This window comes from Condylura cristata, unplaced genomic scaffold (assembly GCF_000260355.1).
Source record: "Condylura cristata isolate star-nosed mole 26May11 unplaced genomic scaffold, ConCri1.0 scaffold00008, whole genome shotgun sequence".
Classification (NCBI taxonomy): domain Eukaryota; kingdom Metazoa; phylum Chordata; class Mammalia; order Eulipotyphla; family Talpidae; genus Condylura; species Condylura cristata.
In genome coordinates this window covers 21,087,223-21,103,463 of record NW_004567109.1, presented here as the reverse complement: position 1 = coordinate 21,103,463, position 16,241 = coordinate 21,087,223, and the positions used below count along the sequence as shown (strand labels likewise).

At 51.7% G+C, this 16,241-nt stretch overlaps 1 protein-coding gene across 2 annotated transcripts; it reads right to left on the bottom strand.

Moving 5' to 3' along the window:
- Window positions 1–2,319: 2,319 nt before the first annotated feature.
- On the bottom strand, window positions 2,320–15,962 carry MFSD2A (major facilitator superfamily domain containing 2A). Of its 2 annotated transcripts, XM_004678840.2 has the most exons (14): window positions 15,708–15,962; window positions 14,168–14,299; window positions 12,637–12,761; window positions 8,106–8,229; window positions 7,895–7,973; window positions 7,392–7,534; window positions 6,548–6,638; window positions 6,310–6,431; window positions 6,015–6,098; window positions 5,420–5,503; window positions 5,216–5,328; window positions 4,651–4,794; window positions 4,384–4,560; window positions 2,320–3,632 (listed from the first exon to the last, which is right to left on the bottom strand). In XM_004678840.2, the coding sequence occupies exons 1-14, from the start codon at window positions 15,798–15,800 to the stop codon at window positions 3,569–3,571; spliced, it is 1,575 nt and encodes a 524-aa protein (XP_004678897.1). In that variant the 5' UTR covers window positions 15,801–15,962; the 3' UTR covers window positions 2,320–3,568. The 2 variants fall into 2 exon arrangements, with proteins under 2 accessions (XP_004678897.1, XP_012577885.1); XM_012722431.1 differs by lacking the exons at window positions 12,637–12,761; window positions 14,168–14,299; window positions 15,708–15,962 and adding an exon at window positions 8,895–8,915.
- Window positions 15,963–16,241: the final 279 nt, after the last annotated feature.

Here is a 16,241-nt window from a genome sequence, read left to right as displayed (position 1 = left end):
CCTACCAAGACTGGAAGTGCTAATATGTTCACCAGTCTCTCCACAGAGCTTTGCCTGTACACAACACATAGTCTTCCCTTTATGGGTGTTTGGTAAATGGATAGTTAACGTGGCAGAGCCAGCTCTGGACTTCCTGCAGTGCAATATTGAAAGTGTTGCCTGATTTTTCCAGCAGGTGGAGCCCACGCCCCACCTGGTCCTTAGCAAGGTGGTCGTCAGCTTGGCTTGGCTGAAGACAGAAGAGGGAGAGGTAGAATTTGTTGTGGTAATGCGAGATTCCAAGCACAGAGGAAGTTGTGATGACACTTCTCCCAAAGGATGGGAAGGTATGAACTGTCCAGGAAACCCCTACAGTAGCCAATGACCCAAAAGGATCTCAGGTCACTTTCCCACTTCCTTTATCTCCAAATCATCTTCCCAAAAGTCAGTAAGGGGTCTTTGAGAAGAACAATTATCTCTGAACATGAAACTAGAGCGAGGTGAGCATTTTCAATTCCACATCCCCATTTTACAGATGGGGGAAAAGACTGGAAACAGAGCATCATGATGGGTCAGTGGGTCTGACCCCCTGGTCCTCTCCAGTCATTGCTCACAGTCATCCAACTCTTAGCCCCTCCTTGGTGTCCTGAGGGGCAGGGGCAAGAACAGTTTTTGAGAGGCATGCTAGAGCAAGGGTAACCTGGACTAGTGTCTACCAGCGGGCCAGAGGCCAGAAGTATATTTCAAGGCCAGGCAGGTGGCCTGCAAAAAAGGCCTATATCTAGATCTAGGGCTGGGGAGATTGGACTCACACTTGAGGGCAATGAGGGCTCACAGAGGATTTCTGAACAGAACTCCTAGGTTATCTCGGCTAGTTTGCGAAGGAATGTGAGATTCAATCAAAGACAAAGAGACAAAGACAGTGAGGATGCTGGTATAATCTTGCAGGTGAGAGAAAAGACCTGAGCAGTCAATTGTAGGAATGGGAAAGATGCAAGCTTGAGTGGTTTAGCAAGTAATTATTTATTTTTTTTAATTTATTTATTTGTACATACAGAACTGGGGTACAGGCTAGAGGCTCAGGGGCGGTGAGAGGATTCACCAGAGACAGTGGGGAGCAGAACAGGCAGATCGACGAAGTACACTGCTGAGGGTAGCAGCGGGCGGGCCAGGAGAGGTCTGCCGCGCCATGTGGTCACCTCCGGGGCAGGCGGGAATCGAACTCATGCGGAAGCGGCTTCAGCTTCTCAGTGCTGTGCTTTAACCCGCTGCGCCACCAGGGAGGGCCAGCAAGTAATTATTTTTTTAAGGATGAGATTTGGTTGTTATAGATAGAAGTAGAAGGACAAAACCTTGGGTACTAGAAGGGAAAGGTGGGGAATCAGAGCAAAAGGGAGAGGGAGGCCACGGGGCTGTGGTAGAGGTCTACTGGGGCGTTTGGCAGAGGTGGTCTGTTCACATACACATGTGGCATGTGACCCTCTAAAACATATACAGTGTTGCAAATAAGGCCCATCATGTCAGTCAAGGGACACATAAAAGAACATTGAATGAGGGCTTGAGAGTAAAAATGTGGACTGTAACTCAAGATTAACTGGGATAGATTTAAAAGGGATTGTAAACATAGAATCTCATGAACTTCATGGTAACCTCCAGACAAAAATGCATTGAAGAAACAAAGGGAAAACAAAATGGAATCCAAACAGAACACAAAAGGAAGGTATTGAAGTCTCTTGTATGGAAATAAAGCAAAGAAGCAAACAAGGCAAATGCAAGCCCTTAGACTCTGACAGAATGATAGTTAACAGAGGAAAAGGGACTGGGGAGTGTGGAGCAGGGGGAGAGAGTGATAGATAATGATCAGACCTTAGCTGGTGGGTGTGGGTGTAGCTGTATATCGGTATATCTGTATATCGGTGAAATAACACAGCGCTATAAACCAATGTTATTTAAAACAAAACAAACAAAAAAAAACTTAAAAACTGCTGAGCAGAAATTCATCAGCAAAAATGGACCTTCCTTCAAAAGGGAGCCCCATACCCAAAGTAAAAACTGCCTACACAGTCCTTGCCTCCTCTCCGGGCCTCGTTTATCCATCTATAAAAGAAAGAGGCTGTGGGGCCCTCCCTGGTGGCGCAGTGGCTTAAAGCACAGCACTAAGAAGCAAAAGCCACTCAGCCTGAGTTTGATCCCCATCCCGGAGGTGACCCACATGGCGCGGCAGACCTCTCCTGAACCGCCTGTTGCTCTCCTCAGCAGTGTACTTTGTCAGTCGGCCTATTCTGCTCCCCACTCTGTCTCTGGTAAATCCTCTCACTGCCCCTGCACCTCTGGCCTATACCCCAGGTCTATCTGCACAAATAAATATTTAAAAAAAGAAAGAAAGAAAGAGGTTGAATTCGTAACCTTGACACTGCCAGTTTCTGTCTTCGAAAGTCTGGAACTTGGCCTAAGTGTGGGAAAGCCAATGATGGGCTGGGACAAACTTCTAACAGTTTGCAAGAGCCTACTGTTCAATTTTCAGGAATTTTGCAAGGTAGTACAACCCCTGTAACTTGGAATTGGCTACTGTGGGCGTATTTATACCAATGAAATGGGCAAAGGCTACAAACGAGGTCTTCCCCATGACCTGTTTCTGGGCCAGAGGTGGGTGGTTTTTCACCAGCAACTTGTGTGAGACTCCTCACCAACACCCACACCCCCCACCAGGTACATTCTCCAGCACTGTCAGTTATAGCTGTGGGAAAAAGTTACACGTCTCCGGAACCCCACAGGGCTCCCTTCAGAGTCTGCTCCAGCATAGCCGGCATCTCACATCAGGGTGGGAAGTCCAGCATGTGGGAATGGGTGGAGCAAGGTCTGTCTGCCAGGTGGTCAGTTGTTCTCAGACTCAGGGGAAGGCAGGGTGATGGCAAAGGCCCTAGAGTCCACAGACCTGGGATGAGATTCCAGGAAAGTCACTCTTGGCTATATGATTTAGCCTGTCTCCATTGTCCCTGTGGCCTGGCTACCTTATTTTATCATCTTGAAAATGGACAGTCCCAGCTTAGCAAGAAAGCTTTAGGACTTAAATGAGGATACCACAATTCAGGCACATGCCCCTTGCCCAGGGCAGCTGAGACTTAGTGCTCCTTCTCACTACCAAATCCTGGCACAGGAGGACTCAGTGAGCAGGTGAGGGCAAAGACAAACAGGCAGTTCTCTTTACCAGCTTTTATCAAAATTAATAACATTAATAGCTACAGCCATACATATATGTACATACAACACTATATACAAGGTCATTAAGTTATTAATTAGTATCTGTATAAAACGTTTCTGTATTAGTGTTCTGGGCTAGGCCCATCAGTCCTTGGCATATTCACAGTAGCAGCCCCAGGGCTCAGCCCCAGGAGTGGCCAGAGGGCAGGCAGCATGAATGGCCTGCCTCACAGTGGGCACATGAGGTGTCCTGGGCCGCTCACACTTGGACTCCCTTCCTGGCACCTGGAGACCAGCTGTTCAGTGAGCGGGCAAGCAGGTCTAGGGTCCTCTGTGAGACCTGGAGACCTAGGCCCCGAATTTGGTGGCTTAGAGCAACACAGCAGACCTAGAGGATGCTGGCCAGCTCTGTAGAGTCTGTGTCGGAGCAGCCTGAGCTGCTGGCTTCTTCCCTGCAAGAGTTAGAGGACACAGGTTGGAGGACACATCCTTACCCCATTCTGCACCCCCACCTGCTTGTTGGCCATAGGCTCTTCTTTCTTGCCATGAGGTAGCTGGTTTGCACACTCCTACTTTTGGTTCAGAAACTGCTGGTTGGCTGTTTGTGCTGCCAACAGGGCCATACTCTGGCCTGACCTGGCTGATGAGCTGGCATGACTCATTCCAACCTGCCCTTTGGTCTCCTACAAGGTAGGACTTGGGCCCTACCCAAGGAGTTGCACCCCAGGGGAACTATGCAGAGTACAGGTGCTGGATTCAAAATACCCAGGCTCAAGCCCAGCTCTACCCCTTAGCAGCCAGGCTTGTCCCTCTTCCTGGTTAAGCCTCAGTCTCTACACCAGTTAAGTGGGAGTCCACAGGCACCTCTGACACTTAGGGGCTGTTGGAGGTTGCCAGCAATCGTGACTGCACATTCCTTAGGATGGAAACTCCTCGAAGGCAGGGATTTTTGTTTGTTTCATTCAATAGAACAAAATGCCTGGCACCTGGTAGGTTTCCAATAATATATGTAAAAGCCCTCAGCACTGTGCCTGGTGTGTAGTTCAGTGGTAAAGAAATGTCAATTGCCATTATCCTGCCTTTGCAGTGGGAAGGGGGAGAGGAGCTGTCGGGCAAGATGTGCAGGGAGAAGGTGGACTTGGCCACAGAGGCTGAGGACTGAGACTGGTCGGTGCCACCTCCCAGGTGCTGCCCGGCCCTCACCTTAGAGCCTGCAGGGCTTTCTTGTTCTGCCGCCGTTTCTCCTCATCAATGGGATACAGTTTGAAGAGCAGCAGGCCCAGCAGGATGAGGACTATGGGAGCCATGGTCACCAGCATCTTCAGTGTAAACTTGACACGCTCCGGTTGGGAGCAGCCACGAGTCTGGTACCCAGCAAAACTGTGGGAGCCAGTGGGATGGGAGAGGTGAGGAGGGAACACGGGGGGACTGGCCCTACCTAGCACTGCCCCAGGCCTCCACCCCACTCACTCGAGACTGAGGGTGGAGATGCCCAGTGAAACACCAGACGCAAACTTGGTGAAGAAGACATAGAAGGAGAAGAAGATAGGCTCTGTCCCAAGGGAGTGGGGCTTCTTCAAGTGGAAGTCATCGATGACATCAGGCAGCATGGACCTACAGAGGGTGGGAGAAGCATGAGCACCCACCCGCCCAGCAACCCAGCCCCTGCTACCCATCGGGCACCTGTGTCAATGACACAGGTGGCACTTGGTGTTTGCAGGCCTCTAGCACACATCAGTAAGGAGAGGACCCCTTCATGCACATAAGCATAGAAGGCCCCTTCCTCCAAGATGAAGTAGTCCCCCTCCAAGTGCTTAGCCAGACATAAGCCCCATTTTTCACCTAATTAGGTGCTCAGTTCACATCCTGTACAAGCATGAAAGGGAGACCTGCCCCACCCCCCACCTGCACTCAGAATGGGACCCCAGGATGGCGGCAAGAAGAAATGCCAGAATTCTGATTTTCCCCAAGAAGCTTCAGAGCTGGGGTGTGGGGGTGCTGGGGAGCACACACAGGTGGGTCTACGTATACTCACCAGGGAAGTAAGAAGGCAGCTGCTACACTGATGCCTGCGGCCACGGCTACCACGTACGTGAGGATCAGGTTTTTCTCTATGAGTGCCATCAGGATGAGAAACGGCACTGCCGACTGGGGAGCAGGTACAGAAGACGAGTCAGGCTGGAGGCTCCCGCCAGAAACCCCCAACCCAGGCCAGCCACATCCTCTCGGTCCCACTCACTGAGATGCCGAAGTAAACAGCTGTCTTCTTGCCAAACCGGGTTAGGAACCACTGCCAGATGGGAATGGTCAAGGTGGCTGAGAGCTATGGGTGGACAAAAGGGGTGCAAGTCAGGGAACTCCTTTGCCCTCCCTAGTGGGAGGGCTCGCTCCCTGCCCTCCCAGATAGCACCTGGGCAGCAAGGAGGTTGACGAGCACTTTTGGTAGTTCTGCAGGGGAGCTGAGCTAGTCCCAAATTCATCTCTTGCCTTGTCAGAGTGCAACTGAGCCCAAAGTTCCAGAGTTCCTGGCCTCCACCTTTGCTTCTTCTGTGCTCTCTATTTGGGCATCTAATCCCAAACTCCTTCCTTCCCTAGTTACTGAGACATAAGTGACACGCCACCATGTTGTATGACTTTAAGGCATGATGACATAGTGATTCGATATATGTACACAACCCTTTCTTTCACATGCCAAGCCAGGCAATTGAAAGTCAGCGCCAATCAAATATTCTGAGACCAGACACCTCCCTGACCCCCTCATGAACTTGGGCAGGTCTCGGAGATGTCCCTGACTATCCAAGGAACCTACCCGCCCCTCCAGGTCCCACACGCACCATGATGGCCAGGAGCAGATTCTGGAACTCGTTGCGGAAACCCAAAGTATAGGTGCAAAACAAGGCGAAGTTTCCCTCCACCAGCTGGAGGTGGAGTAGGATAGGGGAAGAAAACACAAGAGAAGAGGTGATATGGGAGTCAGGCTTCCCCAAGACATTTCCCATACTCCACAGAGCTCTGCTCTCCCCACCCCTTCCACCTGTCCCTCAGACTTTTCCTCATGGTAGTCCTTGGCCAGCCCAATCTCAGTGTACCCCTCACCTCAGGCTGAGCACGTTAGGCTCCCCTACTCACCATGAAAGCCAGGGAGGTGAAGAGGAAGGCGGCAATAAGCTTGACATACGGACCGTGGCTCATGACCAGCCGGAGACCCCGAAAGAAGGACATCGACTCAGCCTGCTGGGTCTCATAGGGTTCTGGAGACCAGAGTGGACAGTGAGGAGGAAAGAGAGGTCCCTCCTGAAACATAAGGCCCAGGCAGAGGGACAAAGCACCCAGGCTAAGACCTGCCTCCCTCCCCAAGGGCCCTCACCTCTCTGCTCCCGAACACCCAGGGTCAGGATGACAGAACAGATGACATAGATGGAGGCAATGACACCTGCTGCCAACAGGTACGCGCTTTGCTGCAAAGGTAAATAGAATCAGTCTGATCTCATCCCAACACGCAGAAGTGGGGAACAGTCCCTTTTTCTCTGGGGCCTCACTGTCTCCACCTGTGTAATGGGAGCAGAATCCCGGGGCTGTTTCTACTTCCGTGGGCTGGGCAATATTCCAAGGGGACAAAACGTTAAGAAGCTGAGCTTTAGCAGCCGAGAGCCCACAGTTCAAATAGCCCCAATTCCAATTAGTGCAATTCTCTAGCTCTGTGACGCTGGAAAATTATTTAATTTCTCTATGCTTCAATTTTCTTTTCTTTTTCTTTTTATTTTATAAGTTTATTTTTACATCATATTGTACATTTTTTTTTCATCTCAATTGTAATCCCTGTGGGTTTCCCATCACCGAGTCACCCGTGTGCCATCACCATAGTCCCATGCACTTCCCTCCCCCGTTTCTGATCCCATTCCCCAATCCACCCCCACAAAATGTCTCTGGTATATGGCTGTTCATTATTCTTATTATTTTCTCGCCTGGCCCATTATACTCCTGCTATGAGCGAAACCATCCGGAATTTTTCTTTCTCTTTCTGGCTTATCTCACTAAGCATGATCTTTTCCATGTGCTTCAATTTTCTTATGTGCAAAGTTGACATATAACAGTTTGCCTATCAAACACCCAACATGTTATAAATACTAGCTACTGGCACTATTTTGAGCCTAAGAAAATCACCCCATCTTCCCTCATGTCCCCACATCCTTGCCTTGCCAGGGGCTCACCGTTTTTTTGAGTGAGGGGGTACTCTGTGTGCGGTTGGCCACTTCAGATCCACTGGACTGGAGACAAGGCATATCTGCTTGGCCCACGATTTGCCCCTGGATTGCTGTGCCCAGCACTGTGCCCAGTACCTCCACAGTCATCCCTGAGCAGGGAAAAGCAGATCCTTTAGAGAAACCACATGGCTTAAGGGTTCCCAAGGAGGAAAATCAGATGCATAGAAGTCCAGCTCTAGCCCCAGGGAATGGCAGCAGGCAGAGGTGCCTGTGTAGGTGCGAGTATAGGATAGTGGGGTAGATGGCACTTGGCCTTGATGTGTGACCTCTGCACCTCTCTGGCCTCGCCAGAGCAATAAAGGGGCTGAGTTATTTTTAAGATGGTTTCACTACACATCCAAGAGCAGAGCTGAGAGCTGGGCCTGGAAGGGGAATAGTGTGGCATGAGGGTCTGGAAGTAGCAGGCCCAGGTCCCTATGGGAGGGACCAGCGGGCTGGGAAAGACTTACGATATGCAGTGGCCGAATCCCGCTCACTCTGCTCTGTGCTGATGAACATGGTGAGAGCTGAGTAGGGAACGTGGAAACACTGGTATGGAAGAGAGGCCCTTGGCCAGTCAGGTGATGGACAAACAGATGTGGCTTTGGGCACCAACCCTAGAGGCCCCAGGGATTGCCCTTACCCTTGGCCCCAGATGCCCTAGGAGGTGCCCACACTCACCGTGACCAGTGTCTCAAAGAGGCAGTAGAAAAGCAGGTACCACAGGGTCCGATTCTGTAGGAAGTCAGGCACGAACCAGATGAGGAAGTAGGCAATGATGGCCAGGGGTGTGGAGAAAATGATCCTGAGGAAGGGGAAATTCTGAATGGTAACTGAATGCCAAAGCACCAGGCTCTAAGCTTGCCCCTCGGGGCACCCACCTTGGGGGAGAAAGCCCCTCCCCCTAAGTCTACCTGCCCCAGGATCTCTGGGAAGAGGCTGATGGCCAAGCCTGGAAGAACAGGCTCTTGGACTGAAATCCTGAGCGTGGAGCATTAGGTCAGATCCCAGCGTCTCCCCTGGTGAGGGCTCCAGAGGAGGGGCTTCCTGTGACTGGGGGAGCTGAGAAGGGAGGCCAAGACCTCAGGTGGTGGGGCAGGAAGGAGCACACTTGACACTCCTGTTCTCACATATGCATGTGTGTGTGCACGAACACACACAAACACACACACAGCACACCAGCAAGGGTGAGGAGGCCAACTCCAAACAAAGGTTTTCCTTTAAGAGAAGCCACAGGGGAGGCCTGGGTCTAGTGTAAGAACCACGAAGGAAGCAGCTGCCGTTTGAGCCACACGCCATCATTAGTAGTTAGGCCGCCAGGTGGACTCATTTCAGCATCATTAAGAATGGCAGCAGAGGGGCCCTCCCTGGTGGCGCAGTGGGTTAAAGCACGGCACTAAGAAGCTAGAGCCACTTCAGCATGAGTTCGATTCCCGCCTGCCCCAGAGGCGACCACAAGGCAAGGCAGACCTCTCCTGACCCGCCCGCTGCTCCCCTCAGCAGTGTACTTCGTCGATCTGCCTGTTCTGCTTCCCGCTCTGTCTCTGGTGAATCCTCTCACCCTCTGCATCTCTGGCCTGTACCCCAGTTCTGTATGAATCTTTAAAAAAAAAAGAAAGAAAGAAAGGCAGCAGAGAGCAGCAGTCAAATGAAAGGCAGCAGAGAGCAGCAGTCAAATGAAAGGCAGCAGAGAGCAGCAGTCAAATGAAAGACCTTTGGGGGCCTCCCTGGTGGCGAAAGGGGTTAAGTCTCAGCACTGTGAAGCTATACCCAGCCACTGCAGCATGAGGTCCATCCCTGGCCAGGGAGCTGACCCACATGGCGCAGCAGACCTCTCCTGTCTGGCCGCTGCTCCCCTCAGCAGTGTGTTTCAGTAGATCAGCCTGTTCTGCTCCCCACTCTGTCTCTGGTAAATCCTCTTATCCCTGTCCCCACCCCTGCACCTCTAGCCTAGACCCCAGCTCTTGTATGCATAGTTAAATAAATCTTAAAAAGAATGAACAGCCTTTGAAGCCACACTCCAAGTCTATCAACAACTCTAACCTGATCTTGGGCAAGTTGTTTAACTTTTCTGAGGCTCATTTTCTCACCTGTAAAGTGAGAAGAGTGATAACTCCTGCCAGGTGTTCAGTGTTACTCAAGTAACATTCAATGCCAACCATGGACAAGGCATTAGTCTCCTAATTTGGGATGTCCCAGTGAACAAAACCCTACTTATATTTGAGCTGGTGAATAAAAAACACAAATGCAATTTAAAAGGTACATTCACTACTTAGTCTTACAAGGGAAAAAAAAATGTCACCTAGTTCAACAAAGATGATCCTGAAGAGATTATACTAAGTGAAATAAGCCAGATACCAAAATTCCACATTCTGTGGTACCATTATATATGGTCCCCAGAATAGTCAAGTTCATATGGTGGCTTCCGGGGAGATGTGAGGAGTTATTTTTTTTTAAATAGGTTTATTTTTTTTTTAAAGATTTATTTATTTATTTATGCATACAGAGCTGGGGTACAAGTGAGAGGTGCAGGGGCAGTGAAAGGATTCACCAGAAACAGAGTGGGGAACATACAGGCCAACTGACAAAGTACACTGCTGAGGGGAGCATCAGTGGGTCAGGAGAGGTCTGCCACGCCATGTGGGTCACCTCCAGGTTGGGGATCAAACTCATGCTGAAGTGGCTTTAGCTTCTCAGTGATGTGTTTTAACCCACTACACCGCTAGGGAGAGCTAGGTTTATTTTTTTAATACAGTTTAGGAAAATAAAACACCTCTGGAGAAGGCTGGTGACAAGTGTACATAATATATTTTTTATCACATTTTTTAAAAGGTTATATATCATTTTAAAAAGTGATTAGGTGCCATAGAGAAAAACAGGCTAAAGGGGATTTGGAGGGTGGGTATGCAATTCTCCACACAGAGGTGTGGCAAGGTGATATCTGAGAAGCCCTCACTGAGAAGGTGACATGTGCCAAGACTCGAATAAGAGGAGGTGCTGGCCTTGAGGCCATCTGAGGCAAGAGCAGGCCGGGGGAGCAGTCAGTGCAAAGGTCCTCAGGTAGAAGGCTTGCCTGGCAGGCCTGAGGAACAGAAGGAACACTGCAGGAACACAGGGCTGCAGTGAGGGAGATAAAATTAGATGAAACCAGAGAGGAAATGGGATACCCATCACATGGGTCTTGCAGGTCTCTGTGATGACTTTTCTTCTTCTTCATAGGACTGAAGTAGTTTTGAGACTTAACTTGATATTGAAATGTAGAATAGTTTGGGACATAGTAAGAGTTTGCTGTGATTATCACACCAGGAAAGTTCAGCAGGAGAGTACAGGCCCACAGCCTGGGAGCTGCGGGGAACACTGGGGATCAGATCCCAAAGCCCAGTCCACCTCTCAGTGTGACCTTGCTGCCACCTGCCTCTTACTGGGCGGCCTTGGGACCTGTCAGCCTTCCTCGTCTGAAGTGCAGGGTTTATTTCTTGCTTTCTTCCACCCTCTGAAACCATCCCCTATCTGCCTGGCCCCTTCTTCAAGTGAGGGCTTTAAATGCTGGCTGACAACAGTGGCTGGTCTGGTGTCCTGGAAGAAAAGAGATCACATGGCTCATGAATCCCCAAAGACACAGTCTCTTTCTACACTGAAAGGAAAAGGGGGGCCTGCCCCTGGATCTGACTGTGGTGTGGTCAGGGAGGAGGTCACGGGCACAGCGGCCCAACAGCCCACAAGTGATCCAGTGTGCGCTCAGAGATGGGAGGGGGCGTCACCAGGAGTTGCCAGCAGACAAGCGAGGACCTGTGCACAGACCTGATGCTAACCGCTGCTACCTGCCCAGAGAGGCCCTCCGATCCTATTTCCCACCGGCAGGGCCTCCTCTGCTCCCACTCTTTGCCTCCTCCACCCCTCCTGAATCGTCTGTCTCCTGTGAGAACAAGGGCTCCTCAATCACTCCATCCTCTCCTCCTAGGCAGCTGCGGCAGCAGACCCACCAACACTGAGGAATCCATTGTGACAGGGAGTAACCCGGGGCTGCGCAGCATTGGGCTGGCCAGTGCTGCTGCTTCCTATTGGCTGGAACTCATGAGGAGATGTGGCAGCCCAGCCCCGCCTCCCACCAGCTGCCAAGGAAGAGTGTTCCAGGGCCGGGTCTCAAGGGCCAGCTAGCTGGGAGCCCAGAGCAGCCTGCCCAGGTGAGACTGGCTGTCTTGCCTGCTGGCTCTGAAGCTGGATCAAAGGCCCCAACCTGGGCCTTGGCCAGGAGCTGGTGAGATTGTGGTGGGAGGGGGCCTCATGGGAAAGGAAGCTGTTGGGAGTTGGGGGCTGTGGGAAGAACTTTGAAGGCCGGAGACCAGGTATGGGCACCCCTGGGGCAGGAAGGCGCCCACTTGAGCCTGCATGGGCTGGAGATGAAAGGGGTATGTCACCCCCCCACCAAGCAGGATGTCCTGGAGGGAACCAGAGCCCCAGCCTGTGTATGTCTCCCTTTGCCTCTGATCTGCCCACCACCTCCCCCTATTGTGCCCCACAGCCTGAAGTTGAGTAGTACAGGCTTTGTATCGAGGGGAAAAGGTAGCTCACATCCAAGGGGCCAGAAATTGTGGACCTACTGTTCCACTCTTGGTATTACCTGCCACCCTTGCCCACCAGGAGCAGGTATGAAGGGTTGCCGAAACACTTAATGTGTGACAGGCACTATTCTAAAGCATATAAAGAAACACTTTATCCTCATCACAACCCCATGAGATAGGCATAACTATCATCCCCATCTAGCAGATGAAGAAAGCTTGATGCTCAGAGATGTTAAGTGACTTACGCAATATTGCACAGCTCTAAGTGGTGAATCTGGAATTCAAATTCAGGCAGGCTGGCTCCTGAGTGTAATCTCTCAACCACTATGCAGTACTACCTCTGCCATTATGGGAAGTGAGTGGGAGAAGTCAGAATTCCAACTTCTTTGACAAGGGCAGCAAGAGGGCTTGGAGCAGGTGGAGCTATTCAGTCTAGCACTTTGGTCAGCCTGGGAATGAAGTGGCAGGGTGTCCCAGTTCCCATGCCTGGGGCAGCTGAGACCTCAAGTTAGGGTTTCAACACTTGCATTTTTGTGTCATTTTTTTTTCTCACCCTCCAGCCGTGACAAGCCAGATGGATGGACCAAAGGGTCAATGTGCCGAAAGCCCTGCCTTTTGCCACTTTGAAGGAGTTGCTGCTTACTACTCACCAGGGCATGAGGCGGCCCAAGCGGGTCCAGGAGGATTTGCTAATGCAGAAGCCCACCAGGGGGTCTGTGAAGGCATCCCAAGCTCGGCCCACAAACAGGATGATGGAGGCAGAGAAAGGGTTTACCTGGAATGGGAAAAGGCAAAAGATGATCCCTCAACCTTCTACTACCTCAACCCTCACTGGCAGGCAAAAGCTGGGACTCTTTCCCTGCCTCAGCCAGGCCCCTGGACACTACACTGCTTCCATGCGGGCCTTCAGCATCTTCACCTGCCTTTTTAATAAAAACAGTAACAGCTCTCAACAGAAGCATTGAGTGCCTCCTCAGAATTTTTCCTCAGAATTTTTTCCAGATCTGTCCCCTTAAGTCCCTCCCTTCACTGCCCTCCTCCTCACCCCCCATTAATTCGAATGAGTCCAAAATAATTTTCTTGCCTCACATCCTCCCACCCCTAATATCAGAAGTAGCATTTTCTGAATGGCCACAGTATACCCCAATTTCCCCATCTGTATAATGGGAGTTATGATTTCTGTCTTGCAGGGTGAGATTCTCTTTTGGGTGTAGAAAAATGAACTCAGATGCTTTTAAAAAATGACCTGGGTACTTCCCACTCAAGTTACCCCCTTCCCCCAAAGCTTCTAGTTCTAAATATACCACTTCTCTGGGCTCTTCCTTATACATCAAGGCACTACTATTTTTATTGCGCGGGAAGCAGAGAGCCTGTCCCACACTGCAATCTCCCCTGTCTTTTCAGACCCTAAAACTCACAGCTTTACACTTTGATTGCGGTATCCTCATATGTGCACCCCACTCAGAGCCCAGCTCATGGGAGCTGCTCAAAAGCTCGCTAAAAGCAGTTATTTGCCTTTTCTGGGGCTCAGTGTTCCCACTTATAAATGGATACAACCAAGATGCCCTGCTTGCAGAGTCAGATGCTACATAAAAAAGGCCAGTACACCCGCCAGGACTGCTCAGCCTCCCACTCTTCCATTCAGACAAGGTGAATTCTCAGGATGCCAGGCTGCTAGCCAAGCCTTCTCAAAGTACGGAGGAACCCTGCTTCACCCTAAGTAATGCTCCCAAAGACTGTGTACTGGGGCACCCTAACCTAGCCTAGCACTTGAGGACCTTTCTGCCCACTGCATGCCTCTGCAGCTTGGGAGAAGGTGGGATATTCTTTGTCCCCAAGACTGGCAGCACCCACCAAACCCAGAGCCAAGCCAGCTGACTGTTGTCCAGCCAGGGACATGGTGTGTTAGTCTCTTCTAAGAACAGCGTCACCAACAGGCTCCGTTGCTTTTGCCAGGCAAGGAGGAGTTGCCTGACCTTGCCAGTTAAGAATCCGGGGCAGACAGACTCGCCTTCCAGATACTTTCCAAAGCCTATCTCTCAGTCACTGTAACCTGAGAGGCAGCAAGTAGGGATTCCTGGTCCCATTTCACGAAGGGGAAAACCGAATGAAGATACCAGGGCATCTTAGTCTATCCCACCTCTGATGCTGGAGGAGCCTCAGCACCCTCAGCCTACTCACCTGAGCCACATCCAACAGGTAGATCTGCAGGAAGAACCCCAGAGCACTGCCTGTCACCTGGTAGGGGGCCCCCCCAACTGCATAGCAAAGCTTGTTGCAAATGGATAACTGTTGCTTCTTCTTTGGTTCTTTCTATGAGGAGAGAATGACAATAGATTCAAGAGTCTGGCCTCCATTCTCGAGGGTTCCACAGGCAGAGCAACCCCCCCCCCCCCACCTCCTACCACCAACTTTGTCAGAAGGAACAAGACTGCTTTGCCCTTTCCCACCCAGGGAGATACTACTTCCCAGAAGAAAAGAAAAGGTATTCTCTGTTCTTACATGCCAGGAAAAAGAGAATCCATATAGAGGAATTTGCCCCTAAACCACTTAGCCCCACCCCATGCCCCCATTTTCTGTAGATACCTACCAGCCCACCACACCTAAAAAACTCCCCCTAAGGCTTCAGTCACATTCTGTTCCAGGATGAGGTGGGAACATGCTCCAGCAGCAGACCTGTCTCCACTTGGTATCAACTGCTACAACCTGAAAATCCTCTTGCTGCCAATAGCTGCCTGAGTCCAGCCCTGGCTCCCACACTAGATGAGAGAGACACCTGCCGGCTGGGTGAGGGCTCTGGAGAGCTGGGGGCCCCTCTCTCCCCTCCCCCCCCCCAACTGACTGCAGGCACAGCTGCTCCTTTCATCCCACAGCTCCCAGGTCCCACGAGGTAGCCAGAGCTTCAGACAAACCCAGGAGCTGCCCTCCTCCCCCAGCTCCTAGGGGACCTTGGAGAGGGAAGGAAACGGCTCTAGGTGCAAGGCTCAGTTCTCTGGGTGGGGCAGGACTAAAGTTGCCTTAGGAAAGTCGATTACTCATACAAAGTAGCAGCAAAATTGCTTACCGTGCTCCCTCCAACATCAACTAAATTTAAAAGGAAAGGGCAGTAACGTCCCGTCCTATATCTGTTGCCTGGGATCCCACGCTGGAGCCTCGGGATTTCATTGGGTCTTTTATTTTGTCCGGGGAGTGGAGGTCGGGCAAAAGTGAAGACGGTAAAACTCAGCCCGCGAGCCAGCCGAAACCGACAGTCACACAAAAAGCTCGGTCTGTTCCTTTAAGAAGGACGTAGCCCTTGTTCTTATGAATGAACTTGAGCGGCCCTCACAGCAGTTGAGGCAAAAGCAGTGGAGACAAAGGGGTGAGAGATGGAGGATCAAGGGGGGTTTCCCAGCCTTCTGCGGTCTCTCTTGCTTCTAGGGTGGAAAACCTAAGCTGTACGCCCCACAGGTTAGACAAACGGAAACCCCACAGTCGGGCACCAGTGGAGTTGCCGGGAAGGCAGCAAAGTACCGGTGAGCAATAAGGGAAGGGGGGCATGGGGCGCCTGGAAACCTTCTACATCACCCTGTGCCCCAAGGTACTCGCGGGGCCCTTTGCTGCCCGTGAGCTCTCGGTCCACGGCAAACCCAGGATGTCCCAGAGCCGGGCCAATCCCTGGACACCCTCCTCGCTGCCTGTCCCCCACCACTTGCTCTCCACAGGGGTGCCGTGCACTCACCTTCACTCGGGCCGGGTGTTCACCAGCTGGGAGGACACCAGTGGGCAGCAGTCCAGCCGCGGACCCGCTCTCGGCGCCCTCTCCTTTGGCCATGACCCGTGGGCCACGCCGCCTGGGACCCGGACCCCGGGATGCAGCTCTGCTCCGCGGGCCTCTCTCTGCACTGCCCGGGCTGGCGTCTTATTCGCCGCCGCCGCCAGGGTTGATCTTACGTGTACTACTAAATCAGCGTCCGGGCTGGCGAATCTCAAACCTCAAAAAGCACGCCCCTTCGCTCCTCTTAAAGGCGAGGCTACGGTTCAGCGAATCCCCTGCCAGGATCCTCCCTTTCGCACACCCCCTAGGCTGTGCCTGAGAGCCACGTTCCTTGGTCGCAAGCTCGTATCCGGCTGTGCCCTCGCTACCAGAGGGAGACCTGGAGATTCACCTGATTACACGAGGAAACTGTGTCCAAAGGCGGACAGTGCCTTGCCTGAGACCCCCCCAAGAGAGAGCCAGTTCTTCCTTAGCGGTCACTACACTCCATGACTAGTG

What these genes read in the sequence shown, in the direction of transcription:
- MFSD2A (XM_004678840.2), bottom strand. Translation starts at nt 15,800, where the DNA reads ATGGCCAAAGGAGAGGGCGCCGAGAGCGGGTCCGCGGCTGGACTGCTG. An exon ending in TCACCTCCCTGGCTTTCATG is followed by an intron (nt 6,099 to 6,309) that starts GTGAGTAGGGGA and finishes CTCCACCTCCAG; the next exon opens with CTGGTGGAGGGAAACTTCGC. An exon ending in ATCTGCTCCTGGCCATCATG is followed by an intron (nt 5,504 to 6,014) that starts GTGCGTGTGGGA and finishes GTCCACCCATAG; the next exon opens with CTCTCAGCCACCTTGACCAT.